The 21411-nt window shown below is 39.4% G+C and overlaps 1 protein-coding gene across 3 annotated transcripts; it reads left to right on the top strand.

Annotated features, from left to right (window-relative positions):
- Positions 1 to 70: 70 nt before the first annotated feature.
- Positions 71 to 18792, top strand: CMTM3 (CKLF like MARVEL transmembrane domain containing 3). Of its 3 annotated transcripts, XM_062586805.1 has the most exons (6): positions 110 to 184; positions 10966 to 11031; positions 11763 to 11918; positions 13765 to 13860; positions 15169 to 15274; positions 16863 to 18792. In XM_062586805.1, the coding sequence occupies exons 3-6, from the start codon at positions 11817 to 11819 to the stop codon at positions 16889 to 16891; spliced, it is 333 nt and encodes a 110-aa protein (XP_062442789.1). In that variant the 5' UTR covers positions 110 to 184; positions 10966 to 11031; positions 11763 to 11816; the 3' UTR covers positions 16892 to 18792. The 3 variants fall into 3 exon arrangements, with proteins under 3 accessions (XP_062442788.1, XP_062442789.1, XP_062442790.1); XM_062586804.1 differs by lacking the exon at positions 10966 to 11031 and having other exon boundaries at positions 71 to 184; XM_062586806.1 differs by lacking the exons at positions 110 to 184; positions 10966 to 11031 and adding an exon at positions 6290 to 6548.
- The last annotated feature ends 2619 nt before the right edge of the window (positions 18793 to 21411 follow it).

Raw genomic sequence — 21411 nt, 5'->3', positions numbered from 1 at the left:
GCTTCCCTCCCTCAAAGGAGGGGGGAAGAGGCGAGCGCAAGCGGGAAGCGCCGCCGCCGAGCCCCGGGCCATGGAGCAGCCCGAGCCCGCGGGGGCCGCCGCCGCGCCGCCCGGGGTGCGCGCGCTCCTGCCGCCCGCCGAGCTGCTCCGCTCCCGCAAGGGCCAGCTCCTGCTCGCCGAGTCGGTAAGGCCGCGCTGCCCGGCGAGGGCTGCCGGACGGGGCCGCCGCCGTCCCCGCGCCTGGGCCGTGCTGGGAGCCCCTCGGAAGCGTCCTGAGAGCCTTCCTTCTCGGCTCCCGGCCGGCGCTGCTGACCGGGTGCTTGCACTGCGCCGATCGCAGTGCCACCCGCGACGGTACCGCAGGGAAGCGCCGGCGTGTTCGTTAGGGGCCAGGTCCTTAGCTGGAGGATCGCGCTCTCCAGACTCCTGCCCCGGGCTCCTCGAAACCCACGCTTGCCCCTGACCGCAGCTGTTCAGTTTGCTCTGGCAGCACCAAACAGCAACGCTCAGTCTAGCTCTGGAAGCGAAGCTCTCCCAGAAATACGTGGTGGTTTTCCTGTGGGTCAAGTTTGCGGATCTGTGCTGGTCGTAATTACAGGCATTCAATTTTTCGTGCAACGCTTACAGCATTGTACTTACTTGTAAAGCTCTTGAAGTCTGGCAGCTGGGACAGAAAATCCACCCACATTGTTAGAGGGTATCTGGCAATCAGAACTTAATTTTAAGGGAGAAGTTAATCGATTGAAGTTAGTTTCAATTACTTGTATTAGAAATAATAAGAAATTTCAACAGCAAGCTCTCTGCAATTTTAGCTGGTATTTCAGCTGTTTAGGAGCCAACAGACAGTCAAAGTAGCAAGGCAGCCCAAACTAGTGGTCAGGTATGTAGAGCGCTAGTTTTTAAATGTGTCTGGGTACCTACTGTGTTAGCTAAGAGAAGGAAACAAATCCAAGGAACTGAAAGGAAAGGGAATAGCAGCTAGTAGGCAGCACACTCTGGTCCCTGGTTGCCATATGCTATAAACTATTGACAAAGAGGGTAACAAGTGAGTGGCCAGCTGAGCCTTCTCACGTCCCTGTGAGTTTGTAGTCTTCGAGTGCTGGCCCATGGTAGAAGGAGAGGTGAAAGCGCTAGGAGGTGAGAGACTGGTTTAAAAAAAAAAAACATTACAGTATTCAGGAAGTAAGGATGATTTCTATGGCTGGGACCACAAGCCTCAAGCTGCATAGTTGTAGATCATGCAGTCTATTAGCTCCACTGAGAATTCTTAAAAATTCTAGGTAAATCCACCCCTCTTTCTCCCTATTACTTATGCAACATCTGTGGTTGACAGAAAAGCACTTCCATTTAGAAGACAGTAAAGCCAAACTAACTTTCTTCCTTTCGCATATATTTTAGTTACATACTATGATATATACTGGAATTTCCTATACAACCTAACAGCAAGTAAATTAAGGCTTTCAGACAGCCTGGCTTTTTAACGTGTATGAGAGATGACGTATTTGAGGAACACTGTCTTGGTCATAAGATCAGACTCTCCCTTTTGTTGTCATAGAGAAGCACTGGTTATACTTCCTTGGGGTAATAAAAACTGCTCTGTCTTGACAAAACAGGGATTTATCCTTTGTAAGGTCATGCAGGGCTTTCTGAGGGTTTGGCTAGCTAAAAGCAGCTCTAAAATCGCATCTGAGAAAGCTGCAGAATGAGCTTAATGTGTGCTCCTTGCAGGCCAGCCCACATGTTTAGGATGTCATTTCTTGGCAGAAGGCAGACAGCTGTAGTTCCCCTATGATTGTGTCAACTTTCCCAGAAGAAATTGTTGAAGGCAACACAGACATCTGAATAAATCTAGTCTGCGTGTAATTAAAGAAATACAGTGCCAAATAATTGAAGATGAATCCAAGCTATCATAGTTTAATTCTGCATTTCAACTTTAATTTTTTATTTCTTGTCTTGAGCATTTGATTCTTCTGCTTTAACATAGTACTAATGTTGGGAGAGGTTTTACATAAATGTATGCAAGTAATATGAATAGAATACAGATTTGAATACTGTCTTTTATCCATAATCAAAATGTCGTTCTTATATTGTTGCTGAATATCACATTATTGTTCTGCAGCTTGGCAAGTCGCAAGAAATGTGCTTTAGTTATGAGTCTTGAAAGTCATGCAAATACTAGCAAGGCTGCAGGTAAGTTAGAGATTCCCTGTTCAGCTACTGTGGTGTTATCACAAGAGCAAAGAAGCAACCCACAAACATATCTCGATCAGGGTGGATGGTTGTATTACATCTCTTGTGGCAGAAAGGGAACAAAAACCGACTTCAGCCAGTTCCCTCAGCCCAGTGATCACAGGGTACTATACCTGGTGGAAGTAACTCTATAAAAGCTATGACTTTGTCCAATAGAAGTAGATGGCAAATTATCAGCTTAGCTGTCATAAAGAGCTAAACAGACTCAAACTCAAACCTTGTAAATTAAGATGGTTGCCACATTCTCCCGTTCCTGTTCCCTTAACTTGTACTGCTGAATGTCTTGATACACACAGGAGATAATCTGGACTTTCTTTGAGAATCAAAACCTTTACTCTTGGCAGAAAGTGGCCAAGGAAGTTGAAGCCACCCAGGGTCTGCTGTGTATAATGCCACTGGTGAAACCTGCCTGGCACAGCACAGGGCCAGAGAGAAATACGTGACTGTTCACAGACCAGAGGCTCGCGGCAGCTCAGTGACATCCCAAAGGAGTCAGGCAGACAGCTGAAATGGGAGCTAGGGTGCTAGCCTCTGCAAGCATAGCTCTCTTCATTGATACTGAACAAAATTGCTGTAACTGTTTTTTTTTTTCAGTAACATTTACACACATTTTTACTAGAAGGGGAAATAAATTTTCTCACAATGTTCAGATACAGTTTTCGTGTCAGCATGTCGACTGTTCCATGGGCTACCAATTCCCAGGAATTTCAGTACATCATTCAGAAAAGTTAAATTGGTGATGAAGCTGTCATTGCTAGAAGCTCATTATAAGCTCAAATTTTATTCAGAGAAGAAAGCTTTTTTTTTCCCTCTGTTCCTTTTCCTTTTGATCTCCCTACCTTATTAATTTTTTTTATTCCATCTAGGGTGGCACAGCCAAAAGAAGCAGTAACATCAAATACATGTATAAGCTCTGTCTCTCCTGACTCTATTTATTCTTACTGTCTTGCTTCTTTGTTTTCTATTTTTCCCTCTTTCTCTGCCAGGTTAATATTTTTCTTCTCAATTTCTTTTCTCTTTTCATTCTCCCCCTAAATCCCTTGTCTTAAGCTACTAATTTTTCCCAAATATTCAAGTTACCATCTTGATGATCAGCATATCATTCATGCTGTCTTCTCCCTTATAAGAGATTTATTTTTCAGCTCCCCTTGTCCTGTGTTGGAACCATTTAACAGCCACACTCAGACCTGCCACCAGAAGATACCTAGGCAAGATCTCACTTGTGCATTCAGCTTCTCATCCCAGCCATTTCAGTCAAGCCCTCATGGCTGTCCTGGTGACTACTTTAATTGGCATCTCCTTATTCTCCATGTCTGAAGCATGCAGTGGATGTCCTTCAACATGTGTAGTGTGGTGACATACAGGATGTAGAAATCACTGTGCCTCTTTTCTTTCTTCTTTCCTGCCATTCTGCTTTCTTTTCAGTCTTCTCTGAAGGGAGCTTCATAAAAAAACATCAGCTGCTTTGTGTAAAGCCTCCTTTGAAGAAGCGTGAGCCCAGTGTTGTCTGCCAGGTCTGTACTGTGGGATGACCCTACAGCTAATTCTGTGGGAACAAAAACTTCACCTCCATGACAAACGTGATGGAGGAAAAATAACTGAACAGCAGGGACTTCTAACTGATCTACTCTCTCTCTCTCTGCCAGTAAACAACAGACACTTGTCCAGGAGCGATCGGCACTGGCCACTTGTTAAACTATTTAAGCACTTTGCTCTTTTCTGCAGAAGGGGAGGGAGCAGTGCGCATTTGAACATGCAGGCCAGTGAGCAAGGTGCCCAGCTTGTGTTTGCAATAGCATAAACTAAATTTTCCTGGCATCTGTGTGGTCCCTGGTGGATTGCACTGGGTGTACGCTCTGCACAGGGAGGATACAAAAGCTTTCGTGTTCTGCCCATGACCTCATCACTTCAGTAGTTCTTCCTTAAGGAGCACATTGCTTTCAAACCATTATACTAATTGTATTTTATACCATAAATTAATTGATCTGGTTACATGGTAGTGCTTAGCCTTCATAGTTATTACTATTAACAATTTAATAAGCCCAAGAATACAAGATTAAGTATTATTACTTAGGAGAAAATTATTTTCAAAATACAATACTAAAAAAGTATTCAAATTTAAGTATTTTTTTGTTTTTGTTTTTTAATTAGGCATATTCCCAGTAAAGACAAGAAAGGTGCTCACTGAAGAGTCAGGGCTCTTTTTGGCAGGACTTTTTTTTTAAATCTTACCCTTTCCTGCCTGTGGCACGATCCTGTTTTGTTCTTTGTTGCCCTAGAACTTTCAGTATCAAAATATTTCTACATTTTTGCTTACTAAGGAGAAGGTGGCAATGATCACATCAGTCTTTCAACAGGAACAGTTCAGGCTTCCAGCTGCTACCCTATCAATGATGAGGATATAATCCACGGGGTGGGGGAACACAATGTAAATACAAATTGACAAAATTGATAAAACAATACTTTTTTTTTCCCTGAAGCAGCAGCAGTTTGAGTCTGAAAGTGTTAGAACTGAACTGTAACTGCATTGAGCCCCATACTTCTCTCTTTAGCATGGTCAGAGAGAAATGTTAGAAAAAGAAAAATGACAAGACCCAGTTGGTTGACCTTTCTCTGAACATAGTTTTAAAAATGCAACTTCAGAAGAAGTGTGAAACAAGTGTCACGTGCAGTGGATCACTTAACAGCCTTTACAGGGATCAAGCTATAATCTCAAGGTTGCTTTCAGTTGTTTGAAGTATCATTCCAGTCTTTAGATGTTTGTCTCAAAGACTTGAAATCTAGAAGAGTAAGGAAGTAGGTGTTCATTCTCTCTGGAAGTACAAACTGGTGCATCAAGTTTTGTATTGGGTTGTGGGAGGAAGGGTATATCTTCAACATCATCAAAATTTTAAACGACATCAAATGTTCCAGTTAGTGGCATTGTAATCAAAAGGTTAGACAAGATAACAACATACCTACTCAGATTTATAATTCAGAAAAGATAGTAATAGGTAATACCTGATAATGCTCAGGGAGTTCACACGTCGCCTGTCAGAAGGGGAAACAAGCTCTACAAGGAAAAGCAATGAGCAACATAGTTAAAAGTGGGCAGCTCTGCAGACTCCCATCCTGTGCAGAGCTGTTCCAAGCTGCGGAGTGCATCTGGCAGTGAAGTCCACATCAGGGCTGTAACATAACAACCAGGAAAACAAAAAAGAAAACCAAAGAAAAGGTTGCAGCACAGCAGCCTCTGTCACCTTGCAGAGCCGTCAGGCACTGCCTTCCTTTTGTTTCACCTGTTCCTTATGTCTTTCCACTTCCTCTTTTAACTTCTAGCCTTGCCTAAATGTAGATCGTAAAATCCAAAAATACAGTTTTTTCACCTTCACTCTTAAAATCTAGGCGAAATAACACCTACAAAATAATGGATTAAGTGTTAATACTAAGCATTTCTCAGACCTTTTCAGGTTACTGTATAGGTTACTGTATAGGTTCAGGATACTGTATAGGAGAGCCAGAACAGGAGGTTACCACACTCTGAGCCAGATTCTTTAACTTTTACAGTTAACGTCAGTGATTCATTGAAATTAATGAACTTCTTGCAGTTCAAGGGAGCTTTAATCTGTTCCTTACATGTGCATTATAAGATACTGAAAACTACTGAAAGAAGAAAAAAGTACAGAAGACTGGAAAGCTCAAAGGCAGCTGGACACCAGCCAACAATTATCTTGGTGGCGATGCTGATTACAGTTACTGCACATTGGGATCAAGACACAGACATGTGCTCTGATTCTACCAATAACTGAAAAATTGGTTTGGGCAAGTAACTATTCTGCTGCCTAGATTTGATGATTGAAAATTCTATTTTCCCAAATGCCTGCTTCTCCACATGGGACTAAAATAGAAAGCTGAACTGTTCAGACTGATCCTTTTGTCTCTTCAGCAACTTATTTTTAACCCAAGCAAGAATACTGCTGGCACAATAGCAAAGTGTAGCAGGAAGAGCCCCACGGCATGCTCTTGCCACACTGCAGTTTCTGTTCACATCGTGAGCTGTGTTGTGGCCAGGTCTCAGGCTCTGTGCTGCATTTCAAACCAGTGCAGGCTTGCTCGGGGCCATCAGGTGAGAAACCAGGAACTGTCAATTTCTGCCTTTCTTGTTCAAACACCAACACAGTTCCTATTATTTTTTGCAGCTGGAGGGGAGCAGCAGCACTCACAATTAATATAAAACGTATTGTCTCTATTTCATGAGTACAGAAATACCAGCATGAAAAGAACTGCTACTTGAAAGAACCAAGAGCAAACAAAAGCTAGTGAGTAGCAATTACAAACTTTACAAACTGGAACAAAGACGGGAAGAGAAAGGTCTTAGAAAAAATGCAGCTGAAACACTATAGTTAAAACCTAACTACAAATGCACTGTTTTAAAGGATTTTACCTTGGTGGGACACTGCCTTAAAATCTGGACTCTAACTGGGCCAAAGATGCAGTAGTTGGTAGAAAAGGGTTCTTACCTGTTTTTCTGCCTGTTCAGATACCTTGGTACAGATATCTGCTGATGTAATTAGTATTACTTAGCCCATCTGCTATTGGGCCCAGTACCACATAAAAACTGCAGGTAGCTAAGTGATATTTACAAAAATACTTGTAAGTAACTAATTTTTGTCAGAAATTTTGACAAAATCAGAATTCAAAATCTTAAGTCAGAATTTTGAGCTGGATGGAAGTTGTGCTGTCAGCATTACTGTCTTTAGGCATGAATGGTACAAGACAAGACAAGTAGAGCTAAACCTACAGCAAAATTTTTTATTAAATCAGAAGGTTTATCATAATAAAGAATCCAATACAAAAGCTGATTCAGTGATCTCCACTGCCTGCCTGCTTGCTTCTGAACTTGCCTTTGAAATGGTATCTCTGCCTCTCTCATTATGTTCCCAGCCAACATCTCCTGAATCTTTCCATTGATTTCAGTGGAATTTGGATGAAACTACAGTATTGCAGCATATCCCATTAGAGAGGAGCAGAGAACAGAGACGACCTATTTCTAAGGAATGACAGAGCTGTATGTGCATATCCAATCCACCTCCATACACAAAGAAGAGAGCAAATGAGATTTTTTTTTTTTTTTTACACTGAAAGGGATGCTTTGAGGTACTTCTAGAATTGTTACATAACCCTGTAATATACACTAAATTTTGCTCCTAAAAGCTAATTTAATTGCTCACAAAATTGATACACTTTTAGTCACATGCGCATGAAGAACTACACACAAGTGTGTTAGTACCAGTATAGGACCTGTCCCACCAGTAAACATAGCCTGCTCTTCTAAATTAATTTGGAATATGTATCATGATTAAGTTCGTCCCATCAGAGATTTTTTTTTTCTTAGCTGGAATCCAAAGAGTAAATCATAAAAGTTGAAAATGGAAAATTAAGAGTTCATTTCCATCTTACAAGAAAATACATTGGCTGAGGGAAATATTGGTCCCTTGAGGGAGAATAGTATGTGTATGTGCATATTGCATCTGTATGGAAAGCTGTTTTAACACTTAAGATCAAATGTATTAAGCTTTGCATCACTATAGAGACTTAGTAGGATTCAAATCTTTTTGACTCTAAATTTAATGATTAAGCAGACAAGTAGCATTTCTAACAGGTTCTGTTAATCCTGATAAAAACAAAGCTAGACATTGCAGGGCTCCGAACAAGTGACAAGCCTGAGCCTGTAGTTAGGTGGAAGATCCCTTTTCCAATAAAGGCATTGAGCAGTGAGGAAAATCCCATCTGACAGCACCTCCTGCTTTTGTAAAATTCCCACATTTACTGCACTTGCGCCAGCAGAAGCATGAAAGCCAAGTTTGGCATGTGAGCATATCTACCTCTGAGTATAAAACCCTCTTAGTGGATTTTACCAGCATACAGCAGAGAACGTGATCTCAAGCATGGTCTGCGAATCACCCAAATTAGTTCAGTGTTACATGGCCCAGAGATGCTGATATGGATTTGACAAAAAGCTGTAAGCTCTGTTTGCATATTTCTGTCTTTGCCTACATTCTTGACATTGTGAAATTTAAATTACACTTCACTAGCCAGTTTGCCTTAAATCTTGCTATGAGACAGATGTTAGGAGAATGCAAAGGCTTTTTATTTCACCTAATAGTTAATGCTACCAATAAAAAACCTCACTGTCTGTTCAGAGACAGACACAGCACTTGTGTCACATAGCAAACAGCATAGAGATCAAAGTGATCCCTTCTTCCTGTTTTGCATCACAAACTTACATATTTGAAATTTATCTCTTTACCTTCCCCTCCCGCTATGGTACAATGCGTCATTTGATACTACATTTCATTCTTTCATAAAAGGTCTGCAAGGTTTGGTTCAGGTCTAACTTTGTGATACTTGAAGGGGTTTGGTTGGTTGGACTTACTCTGAATGCATCTCCTCCCTGTTGTTTGTGTTTGTGAACTTCTTTGTCTCTAGATCTCATCTACCACACACTTTGTTTTAGCCAGAAAAAGAGATTAAAAAAAAAAAAGTGGGAAAAATGTGCTATCTACATGGTGACTTTTTTAACCAAGAAAACATGAAACAGTGTCCAAATTATGTTCTACAAATGTGAGTGAAGCAGATACATAAAGTCTAGTCTTTTATGTTTTTATTCCTTTGGAGGGGGAATGGAGTGGGCTGTATTACAGAAAGGAGGAAGTTCTCCCTCCACCCCTTATCAGTTCAAGTTCTGCTATATCCATCTTCTGTGCAAACAATATGTATCACTTTTTATTCATATAAATAAAATACCACATTAAGGAGAATAAGATAAATTGAATAAGTTCTCTCTGCTCCATGAAAACTCTGGAAAAAACTGAAAAGAGCCTGTGTAAATAACAGGCAAATAATAGAGTAAATATTAAATACTACGGCAAATATCAAGTAACAGGCCTAAGTACAGAAGTAAACTCTATACATTAACACCACATGAATTTCTTACAACCTTATGAAACAGGAACAATGCATAGGCATTTTAAAACAGTATCTTACTAAAAATGTCACATCCTCTCGAATTTCACCACCCACTCATAACAAATTCAAAACAATATACTCCAGTTAGGGTCACCCTAGTCAAAAACTGACTGACTTTTCGCCAGTGATCTCAGCAGTCATTTGTCTGCACTGAGAGTGTTTATGGCTGAACACTTACTACCAAAAGAATCTGGAGATAAGAGAAACATATGTACAGGAAGAGATGTACAGACTATAGATGAAATTACAGTGAGAACACTCCATCTAAAAATTTCCCTGTAAGGGTTGCAACTTGATCATGCATTCCTATTTATTTAGACTTTTTCTTAGAATAAAGTTAGCAAAAACTCTGATCTTTTCCAGCAGACTGCAGCTCTAGCTGCAGGGAAGGCCATTAATAAGAATAACCAAATTTGGAGAGTATTTATTACATTCATTATTAATCTCTACCATAATACCTATCTTTGGTGAAGCAAGAGGTTATTTTTGATTCCCCATATCAAGAGTGGTTTGTTAATTCACTACATTAACAAGTAATTTCAGCAGGATTGAACTGCTTCATTCCCTCTAAACCTAAATAGGCTCTTTTATTACCTGTATTTCAGGCTGGCCTCTTACAGGAGCAATTGGTGCCTTATCTCTCAAATACAACAATGATACTACTGATGTGCAGATGGTTCCTAGGAACAGGCTGTAGCAACAAGTAACTAAATCTACAGATTTCAAAGTTAACAAGGCAAATGCATTGATTGCCAGAGTCTGAACATGCATACTTTTCAAGAAGCTGTATCTCCCTTCAGAGGTGCCATCTAGGGAAAAATGATGTCTACTTCCAGGATTTGATGAGTGAGAAAGTCAGAAGCATCCCAATTTAGAATTCAAGTTCAGAAAATTTTCTTAATCTAATGATTGAAAGTGCCTACTGCTATGATGATCCATAAACATCACTGAACGTTGCTAGAGTAGAAATTTGCCTCCAAGAAGAAGGGCTGAACAAAGCAGCTTAGGTGCTCTGTTAGCACGTAAATACACTTGCAAAGAATAATTTAATATGCTAGCCACTTTATTAACTAATTTGAAACAACCAAGTCAAGAAAAGCCAGATTGCACGCCTTACCTGTAGGACTCCTGAGAGCAGCCCTGAGTGTCCCAGGCTGGTGTTAACCAGCTGAATTGGAAAGTGCAGGAAGAAATAGCAAAGCACTAGTGTATTCTTGGTTCTCTTATACTGTCTTATTCCCTCAGAAGAACTTGAGGCTTGTTTCCTTCTTCGTATTACTGACTGGAGATCATTATGTGAAGAGGAAATTGTGTAACAGTGTTAGCTTATATTTTACACATACGCACACGATCCTACAGAGATGGAGTTAGTTCTAACTATAAAACAGCACTGGTATCGGAATGCGCGCCAAGTTTCATGTTGTTTTGCTCAGAATTAGTCTAGTGAAAAGTAAAGATATGGCATGTGTTTGTGCCTACTGCTTGAAAAAGAACCAGGTAACTTCAAATGAGGAGACGGAGAGTTTTGTTCCTGCAATGACTATTTTGCCTGGAATCACTGTACAAATGCTCTGTAAGGAAGTCTGGCTTGAGTAAAATGTTCAAGAATAAAAACAGGAAAAAGACTCTGACTCAGGTTTGCTTGGCTGTTCCTTACCATGCGCCCTTTCCCCTCCTGTAAACGTAGCTCTGGTTTTGTGTTTACAGGCACATTTGTGTTCATGGCGCATAGGCAAGTCGCTTGTCTTGTGGCTACAGTTTTCTCCAAGGCAGGTGAGACCCTGGAGTAACTGCACCCTCTGCTTTCAGCTACTTCCCAAGTGAGGTTTCTCCGGGAGCACAGAAGGGTGCTCTCTCCCAGAGAATTTCCTTGCTTCACGTTTTCACTGGCTAACACAATTGCCACTGCTTTGCCTATTGCCTTTGGGGTGACGCAATATACATGCCATGCAGCATCAAGTACAAGCCTCCCTTTTATTAAATATATATAAGTACTTATCATGAGAAGCAGTAGGGGATCAGAACTGAAGTCTCTCCTTGGAGGTGACCGACTTCTAGTACACCATTTGGAAGTTTTATTAAGCTTTGTATAAAAATACAGAGTTACCTTGGGGTATCTGAGCATGACTTGGATTTCAGATGAGAACTACCATGTCTGAGAGCTTGAAGCTCTTGATGTTTGCTTGGCAATGCTCTGCTCTATTTTCAGAATTATATTGTAAGTTGTTTGCAAGTCAGATTAAATTATTGACGTGGAGAGGTGTAAACCCACAGCAACTCTCTGTAAAAGCAATTTCACATGCCTTGAAATAAATGGACTTTAAATTTATACCAAGCTAAGCAAGAGAATTCTTTTTGCCACAGAAGAAAAAGCAGGAAACAAGGTATGCCATCCTAACAGACAGACAGACATATACAAGGAAAATAAAGTTTCAGAGCTGCTCATAGCTGCCTGAAGCTCTACTGTTCCATGCAAATAACTAGTCTTTTCCCTTGTACTCCAGGTGCTGTCATTTATCATCTTTATCTGCTATATTGCATCTTCAGCTGCTTCTTTCATGATGGCACCACTCTTAGAATTTCTGCTGGCAGTGTTTCTTTTTTTCGCTTATGCCTCTAAACTTAATGAGAAGTTTAAAGGACTCTACTGGCCTTTGACGGTAAGTGAAATGTGAAATATAAATACAAATTTATTTGCACAGTATGAGATAATGAGAGCAGAGGGTCTATACTGGATTTTAGGCTAACTGCTAACAACTTGACCTCATTGTTAGAAGCTTCTCTGTATTACCTGTCTTTAAAAATATGACAAAGTTACTCATTTAAAACCATGCTATGCTATATACTCTAGCTTTCTAGGTGTTGACAGAAAGCATATTCTTATCAGAGCACAGATTTTATGCATGATTCTGGCAAATGGCTTATGGGTTGAATCTTCAGAAGTAGACAACATCAGCCTAAGTCTTAACAGTACTGGATTCTTTTTATAGTACAGCCCTTACAAAATGGGGAAACAGGCATGCTACATAGAATAATGCATATACGTTACTAAAATGATTTGAAACTTCCAAATGGGAAGTGCTATATAAGTGCAGAGTCACAATGGAAAAAAATTGATCACTACTTTGTTAAGCAAGCAAGCCTTGTAACTTTTGCTGGCTATTTCACATAAAGGAAGTCACTGGCTATTCATTGGGAGGTTTTCGTGTTTTTAGTTGCAGGCGATTACTTCAAACTGGCCACTGGATGTCTCTGTTGCTTCAAACAGATTGTAAAGGCAGCATTTATCTAGCAGTACAAATTCTTTCAAAAATACCCGTCCATTTCATGTGGATTCGTTTTTGGTAAAGTCTAGCAGTAGCTTGTCATATTGAGACTTGAATTAGAGCTGTCCAAGTATAAAAGCAATATGGGCAAAGCCTTTGATGGATCAAAATAATAGCAGTCACTTTCACTATGAAAGTTTGCATGTTTTGCAGCTGGTAATCTCACTTCAATTGTTCTATTCTAAACATGTATCTGATTCTACAACTAAGACAAAAAAGGCACTTGCGTATTTATTACTCAATATTACTCCATATACTCAAGCCCTAGAATATAAGTAACTGACCTCATTGTGGCTTCAGAGGAATCAAGTTTCTTATAACACAAATCCTACAAGACAGCATCTTATTCACCCATCTGTTCTGAAAAGGCCGAAGATTAATTATGAACAGAGGTCAAGGCACAGTTCTGCCAGCTCACAGGGCAAACATATGACCTAAGAATCATTCTTCTTTATTTGATATACTGTTCAGAGATACTGTTACTCCAGCACATCACTGCCAGAATCATAGGGCACAGCCCCTGCCCTGAAGAGCTACAGTTTCAGCCCCAAGCAGCACACATTTTTATGATAACAGCAGGTAAATTCATTTCATAGTAGCTACCAGAGTTCCAGCTATATACACTAAGTAGAAATGACAGTTTTAGGAATTAAACATTTTGTTTAGTGCTAAATGATGAGTTCCTACAGACAGGACTAATTTGTAAAGAGAAAAGTGCCAAAACAAGCACACACTTGTGCACTTCTCAGTGTTGCCCTCTCACCCTTAAAAAGCGGCACACTCTTCCAGAGCATTTTGTACCAAAGTAGTTGTTTAAACATGAAACTTTCTAAAACTATCCCTTAGTCCTTGCTGTATTCCAAGAGAAACATAAAGATACCCTTCCTCAGTCTGAAGAAAAGTCTGCCCAACATAAGTATGATAAAAGTAGGATTTATACCAATATCTCAAAGAGCAGAAACTAATGCCAAGATTCCAATCATCTCATTTAAAAGTGTTTCCCAGATGAATAATTCATCCACTACAAAGTACGAGACTGTAGTTATATTCCAGCATCAGGCAAGTCCAATGACATAACATCAAAGGTTTTGAATGATCATTTGTAAAAATTATTCTTGGAGGAGTTTGAATGTTGGAGTAATGAGATTAATCCGACAATGCAACATCTCTTATTTTACAGGATTTCTTGCGGTGCGTCACTGCTGCTATTATTTACTTTGCCATCTCAATTGCTGCTGTCTCAAAATATACTGATGGAGCATCTAAAGCAGCTGGAGTAAGTAGACATGAGCTTTCTACTTTTATATTTTCCTGAACTGTATATGGACATACTTTAGAGACGATTTAGATCATGTGCCATTACTTTACAAGTAATAAAAGTTTCTTCAGTTTACTAGTTGAAAGCTAGATTGAGACTTGCCTAAAAAGCAAAGAAAAAAAAAATAGTCTGCTTAAATCTGTTTTAGAAAAAGGGATTTTATATCAATGGTCCTCTGTTTTCATCCTAACACTGCAATGTAACAATACTGGTTGCACTGCTTTGGGGGAGGCACCTACCTTGCAATTTCTCCAACTGTACAGTGAAGGTAAAGCTTATCCATTCCTGTAAAGAATGTCAAGATTCTTGAATAGAAAGAAGAAAAAAATCAAACCTCTAACTAGTAAGTACAGTGCAAATTTTAAGTAATTTTAGTCTTGTGCCTCTGATTTTTACCTGGATGAGCTGAAACAAAAACACCATAATTTTACTCTTAAATAGAATATCTCCAGTACACAGACCATTCAGGAGAGAGCTTCATCAGCATTTTGTGTTCAGAAATAAGATCCTGCTTCTCTATCTGCAACTTGACTCTAAGCATGAATAATACATGCAACAGAAATAAATCTTCCGTAATACTTTTAAAAGATAGATGAGAAAATTATCCAGTACAATTAACCAGCAACCTTTACCAAACAATTCTGTCATACCTAATTTCAAAACAAAGATTTTTTTTGTTACTTTGTTCAGAGATGGAAAATATAAAACAACATTTATTCTAGTTTGACTGAAAAACAGCCTATTTTTACCAGACTTCTTGTTCTTTGACGCCATATAGGTAACTCCAGAATCACAGTGTCTCAATCCAGTTCAATCTATAATAGATATGTACCCTTGCAAACCAGTGAAAAAAACAAAAACTAAAAGGATAAGAGATTTCTAGGGAACCTAGGTGATTCCTCTATGCAAAACAGTGCCCCAGGAGCACAGAAGTAGGTTCTCCTGTAGCTCCATGCAAGGGCAGTGACAACAGTCAGAACGTGCACAGTGCCAGACAGCGATTAGCCTGAGGAAGGGCTACAGAAATATCTGTTGGAGCAACTGCAGGGGTCACTAGACTCCCAAATTATGAATAATTCAGTAGTTAACAGGTCACAAGGCTTGGCCATTCCCCTCTCTTTCAGTCACTTTTATAGAATAGCACAGTCCAAAACCAGGCTCAGGTTTTCCCTAACAATTTTTCTTGTGTCAGTTAAACTAATGCTGGTTTGTCACTGATGATTGACATGAACTGTTGCTGAAGATGGTATTATTTTGCCATTTTAGGTGTTTGGATTTGTAGCCACAATAGTGTATGCCATTGATTTCTACATAACCTTCAATGACCTGGTTACATTTCTCAAACAAGGCACTTCTAGTCCCCCTGAGGGCGGTACGTAAAATGTCCCATTTTGGTTGTACAAGCATGTAACACAAGATTCTCTCCTGTATTTCACACTTCATAGGGTTGCAAGAGCTCTCAAACTTAGTAAGAACAGTTTGTCATCTTGGTTATCTAAATTTTTTATGCCTCAACTGTGCTGTATTATGAAGCTGCTTAGTCTAAAACATAACAACTGGGATTTTACTGAGTTAACAAGATACTAGCAAGCTGAAAATTCAAAGTATAGTTTCTCGAGTTCTGTTGCATCTGATTTTGAAAGCTGCTAAATCCAATTATAGAAATTATTCTTCAACAAAGACTTTTTCCTCATATCAAAATGTCTTAGTCTAGAAATAAACACCTACCTTTTTAAAAAACATTGAGTAACTTAATTAGCATCTGTTACTTCAATCTTTAATATTCAATAGCTCTTTTCTCTTTATTGTATTATTACAGCTTATTCAGTGTCAAGTTTTGCACATCTGCGGACAAATAGCCTTGAAATCTAAAGACCACTCTTAGCATAAAAAGAGCAAGACTGTTACCAAATTTCTTTCTAATACAGGAGGTACAGACTACCTCAGATTAGACAGATCCACTTAGACGAAGTTAGAGATCAGCCTTTATGTAGAAATATTGGAGTTCTAACCCATTTCAAGTGAAGTCAGCACATAGCCTATTTAGCAGTACCTACGAAACAAAAATCATAGATCATGCCCCTGTCATACTACACGTTGCATAAAGGCAAGTCTAAAAGATTGCATTTAACTTCCCCCCTCTCCCCCCAAAAAAAGAAAGAAAAAGTAAGATACACACACAGAACCCCAGACGGTGTACAGTAATGCTAACAGTCTTTTCAGGGTATTTTGGTAGCCTGTTAAATGCTTTGTAAGCTTTAGGCCAAAAAGAAAGGTCAAGGGAAGACGAATTACAGGAACAGACCACAGGAACAGGCTGTTGGAAAGACTGAAAACTTAACTCTACAAATTGAACTGACTACAGCACAAGATTAGGCAGAAGATTAGGTCTTACTTGCTTGAAGACTGAGAGATAAATATATCAGCTCACAAATACGTAGTCATGCAGATTTACATCAGTGACTTGACAATGGAAGGAGGACTGTATCCTGCAGCCCTCTTATCTGGCACAAAACTCATGTTCCTGCTGTGGTTCCCAACTGCAGAGGCCAGAAAACCCTACTTCCTTGCCAGTTAAGTCTCAAGTTTGTACCCCTATAGGTGCATCAGGATTTCTTAGTATTCTAAAACTTCCGGCTTGCAGATACGTTTAAATGGCAGCGTACAACTGTGCCCAACAGCAAGCAGCAAAATTCTAGCACAGGAAGCATGTCTTAAGCAGACTTCCTTGTGGTGGTTGTGCCAACATCTTTTCAACTCCTTTTGTTTGAACAGTTATCCTCTATTTGTAGCAGTCTGATATTAAGCACTTCTCAGCAGCATTTCTTGAGCCCATTTAAAGCTACATCATGTTAGAACTGTCATTTTACAAGCCTTTTCCTAAATATGCAATGTCCTTTGAAACAGACATCCAAGACACCCTGTTTTCATTTTCACTATTGTTCCTTTTTTATTTTTAGATGAAGATTCTGATTCCGATTCTGACTGAAGAACAGGACAGCAATGAGTTGTAAAGGGAAGATGATCAAGCACTTTCCTCTTTGCTGAATGCACTGCCAATTGAAATATTTCCCTTTCACTCTTGGTATCCTCTTTTCACTGCTTATAGAATCACAACAGCATAGGACAGTGGTGTGGAAGAGGAGACTATTCAGTACCACTGAACACTCCCTTCAGAATAATTTTAACAGTAGTTCAATCTGCAACATAGGTCTGTGTCTGAACAAGTGTCCCCCTTTTTCTTCTTTACTCAGCTCTACAACATACTGAGTAAACAGAAACATAGTATTTTAAACTTATAGCAGAGCTTTTAATATTCTTTCTTAATTCCAAATCTTTAACACTTAACAAACTTTTATACTTCTTGCTGTGCCAAAGCTGAGGTACAGAATGCCTCTACTTTATTTGTATTTTTCTAGATTAACAAATAGTATTTCTTTAAAGTCTGGATATTATCTCAAGCATTGAAGGCACAGATTATAGTTAATGTGCTGGTTTCAGTGCATGCATATCTGCTGCCTGTCTGTGACAGAAAGAAATGACAACTGGAAATCTGCACCAAGATCAAATCTCAAAGGATAATTGTGCCTCTGGTTAGCTGGTCTATCAGACATTTAATTCCATTTTTTTTAAGCTGCTTGGATGGGATCACGTGCCATCTTTTCCAATTGTACCACAGATACCAGGCAGAACAGAAGAGGCATTTATTTACTGGCCCTTTGCTCCCATTTGTGTGGAAGCCCTTGTACATGTTTGCACACACTGGTAAGGAAGGCTTAGGCTTGCCAAATACCTCCCGATGACACTATTCTCCAGTCAAAGCCTACAAATTGTTTGTGTGTGAGATACTGCTGGTGTGACCTCATGCTCCGTGTTCTTCACCTTGGTTCTCCTATGAAAAGTAGTGCTGGACTTGGTCCACTCTATGCACAGTTGAAAGCTGTGCTGCTGAAGCACACCAGACAAACCAGAGGATTCTCTGAACTTGGATACCTGGGCCCTAAGAGGGCAATACTCCCTTCTCCCTGTGAAAATGTAAAATCAACCTCCAAACTAAAGAATGTCTTTGCAGTGAAATTCATTTTCACAGTCCCTCTAGGCCTTTTTTTTTTTTTTAATACTCCTTTCTCTGAAAGGACATTATTCATCTCTTGGGTCTAGTATTTTGAGGAAGAAAAATCTTTTGACTTTACAAGGCTTTTTTTCCTCCAAGAGTAGCACAACCTACCTTGACATATTTGTGTCCATATATAAATACCCACTACTCATGTAAAAAGCATAGCATGTCCCTCATATATGGTATCTGACAGACCTATTTCAGAGAAACCCTTATACGTTAAAGAACATTTACTATAGTTCTAGGACAGGTGGCTTTAACAAAAAATAATTAAAACAAGAGCAGATGGTACTAATAAAGTAAATGAAAAACAGAGTTAAAACCATAAAGGCAGATTTGGAACAAAATTACTGCCTGCGTTCCAATTCCCTGCTAGCAGCTGGCTGCTACCTGGCAAAAACATGGTACCCAACAGCACACAGGTATTTGGGAAACTGATCTGGCCAGATAAGGAGACATCTAACAGGGAGTCTCTACAACTTGTTTCCAGACCACTAGAGGAATAAAAGCAAAACAAATTTTTGCTTCCAAATGTGATAAATTCTTTGCTTTTATGAAAGAGCTCTATGGACCTTTTCCTGTATGGAATTCCACATTTCTTTTCTCTTTACTGTCAAGTTTTACTGACACTGACTGTGATGTCAGAGGACCTGGGCTCATTTTTATATTCAATTTTTTGTATTTTTTTAAAAAAAGTATTGCATGTCACAGCTAGTAACTAGTACATGGTTAACATATAGAAACCATGCTGAATTAAACCTCTTTTAATAGAAGTCTTGGGTGTCTGTCTTACTTTAAGATCTCATTTTCCTGCCTTACCTCTAAATAGTCAAAATAAAAGTATTTCAGGGAACTCTGTCATGAAAGGAATCCTGCGCTGGGGAAGCACACAGCAAGACAGACCTAGCACTCATGGTTACATGTCTTGCAAGGAGAAACTTCATCTTTAATATAGGCATAAAAATTTAAGCAAAGATTCATTTTAACCTGTTTAGTAGACGCTGGAGTAACAATGTTGTTATTTGGCAACTAATAACATTTCCCTTTAGGCTTACCCTTTGCAGACGTGTTAGCACTATGAAAACCTAGCAAAATGAAAATTTTAAATTATGTTTTAATGTTGGAATACTCCTAAAAATCAGCAAAAGAGGCAAACAAAATCGCTAGTTAGTCGCTTCAGGAATACTTCAGCTGGCATGGAATGAGTTGCCTGTTCAGATAGACAATTTCATTGTTCATATTGAAGTATTTGGTGGTTTAGTTTATTCTTAGACTGTTGGCTCCCAGGGTGAGATTCTAGTCTTTTAAAAGATCTGTTCCCATGATTGAAATAAAATACACTTCTGTGTTTTATGCTTTATGTTTGTATTTTACGTTCTGTATTTTATTTCATTTCAAAGAAGGGAAACAAAAATACGTTAAAGCCAATTCTGATTGGGGGGGGGGGCCCGATTTTTTTTTTCTCTGTCTCCTGCTGGCAATACTGCACTAAGTTCTTGAAGTCTGGCCTATGTTGGAAGAAGGGCCTGCTAATTTATTGTTCTTTTTTATTTAACTGGTAAGATCAAAATAGCAGGAGCATTGGTTTCACTGCAGTTCAAAATCTGGTGACGCAGAAGCACAGCGTTGTTTGCAGAGTGAAGCTCTTACCTGAACATCAACTTCTAGCGTACCAGCAGCGTCCTAATCCAGCGTCTCCCTTCAGTCGCAACACGTCCTGGTTCCAGGCAGGAGCTGTTCACGAAGCCTTTACTGGCTGACACGCACCTTCATTATAACCCAAACACAGCTACTTCCGTTACGAATTTCTGTACCTGTTGAACAGCACTCAGCAGCAGACAAAACTAGGAACTGATGAACATGCTTCCAACAGCAAGTGTAGAGCAAGTTTACAAGAAACAGTACCAGAAGGCAACGGTTTAAACACTACAAATCAAAGCCACTGACAGGAAGGAAAAAATTATCAGCTTGCATCAAAGATGAGTGACTTTATACAGTTTGCACTGCTCAAAGTTCTCCCTCCCCCTTTCTCTCACCTTTTCATACCACAAACCTTTTACACTTCTTCTGTGGAAGATCTGTTCAGTCTTCTGTGATGATTTTGGACGAGCAGTGTTAGGAAGAGTCACTACTAAGGAATTCAAAAGACCTTTCGAAACTGCCTTTTCAGAGCCTCACTTAACTAAGAAGCTTGTGTGTCCTATGAGCACAGTGTCCACTACTCCACTTAATGCCACCTTTCAACTGGTATTGTTCAAAACCCTGGAAGTTTTAAATCCTCAATCACCAGAAACATTTATCCAATATACTAAGGAAAAAGTGGTATTTTTCAGTCTATGTGGAATTTGAGAAGCATGCTTCCACCAGTCTGGTATATCAAAAAACAAGAGACAATTTAATGCTTTATATTTAATACGTTTATAAATTTAATGTTCTAGGTGACCCTGCTTGAGCAGGGGGTTGGACTAGATGATCTCCAGAGGCCCCTTCCAACCTTACCGATTCTGTGATTTTATATAGCAAGCAGAAGATCTTAATTTATTATGCTTTCAAATAAATGTTCATTGTGCAAATTTCTGCACCTGTATTTCACAGCTGCACCTTCCCCTGCTATGAGACCAGTACCTGTACCATTAAGCGAGCACGTACTTGCAACCAAATACTAACTGCATGTTCGACACCTGCACATCTACAACACGTAAGTAAATGAGAAACCAGCTATATATGGGTTGGTTGTAGGCCGAGCCAAACCTCAGAGTAGGCAGCTTTTAACCTTTTGAGTGAAAAACTTGGAAGTGGCTTCATTCCGAAGACCGGTGCACAAACTGCTCTCAGAAAGAGAAAATGCAAAATATGCATCATCTTGCATTTTTACACAGGGATGAAAAAGCTTCTGCTAGAAATCTTTTAATCCTTTGGGGAGTATGCCAAGAGAGACAGACAGAGAAAATAAAAAAGCATCAAGAAAGCCTAAGAAATCCAGATAAGCACTGAGAATGTCAATTCTCTGTGGAGTACTGTTCTAAAAGTCAGGGAGCAGACACTGAAGAAAAATGAAAAATGTATTGAATATTCAAGTTATTTCTTTGAAAAAAATTCATTAAACTTTTTAACAGTAAAAACACAGAAAATGGTGCTTCCAAAGTTCATTACAGCCAGGTAATGCTTGTGCTTTTATTTCATACATTTTGCATGCTGTCTATCGCATATTCTGCCAGCCTGGTCCATAAAATAAAGGTCAATTATAGCCTTCCCAGGAGATGGAAGGAAGATTCAGTATTTAAAAGTTGGGCATAATAAACATAATTGATTTCTATTCAACTGCTGACAAGGTTTCCTTTGACCAAGAAACACCATAGATTACAACGTGAGCAGCAATCTGCTGTTACGTC

This window comes from Rhea pennata, chromosome 13 (genome assembly GCF_028389875.1).
Source record: "Rhea pennata isolate bPtePen1 chromosome 13, bPtePen1.pri, whole genome shotgun sequence".
Taxonomy (NCBI): Eukaryota; Metazoa; Chordata; class Aves; order Rheiformes; family Rheidae; genus Rhea; species Rhea pennata.
Note: the sequence above shows the minus strand (reverse complement) of the source record. Positions and strands in the feature narration are given on the sequence as shown.

Coding starts and splice junctions, on each gene's coding strand:
- CMTM3 (XM_062586804.1), top strand. CDS start 71: ATGGAGCAGCCCGAGCCCGCGGGGGCCGCCGCCGCGCCGCCCGGGGTG. Junction 185..11,762: donor AGCTCCTGCTCGCCGAGTCG/GTAAGGCCGCGC, acceptor CTTGTACTCCAG/GTGCTGTCATTTATCATCTT. Junction 11,919..13,764: donor GACTCTACTGGCCTTTGACG/GTAAGTGAAATG, acceptor CTTATTTTACAG/GATTTCTTGCGGTGCGTCAC.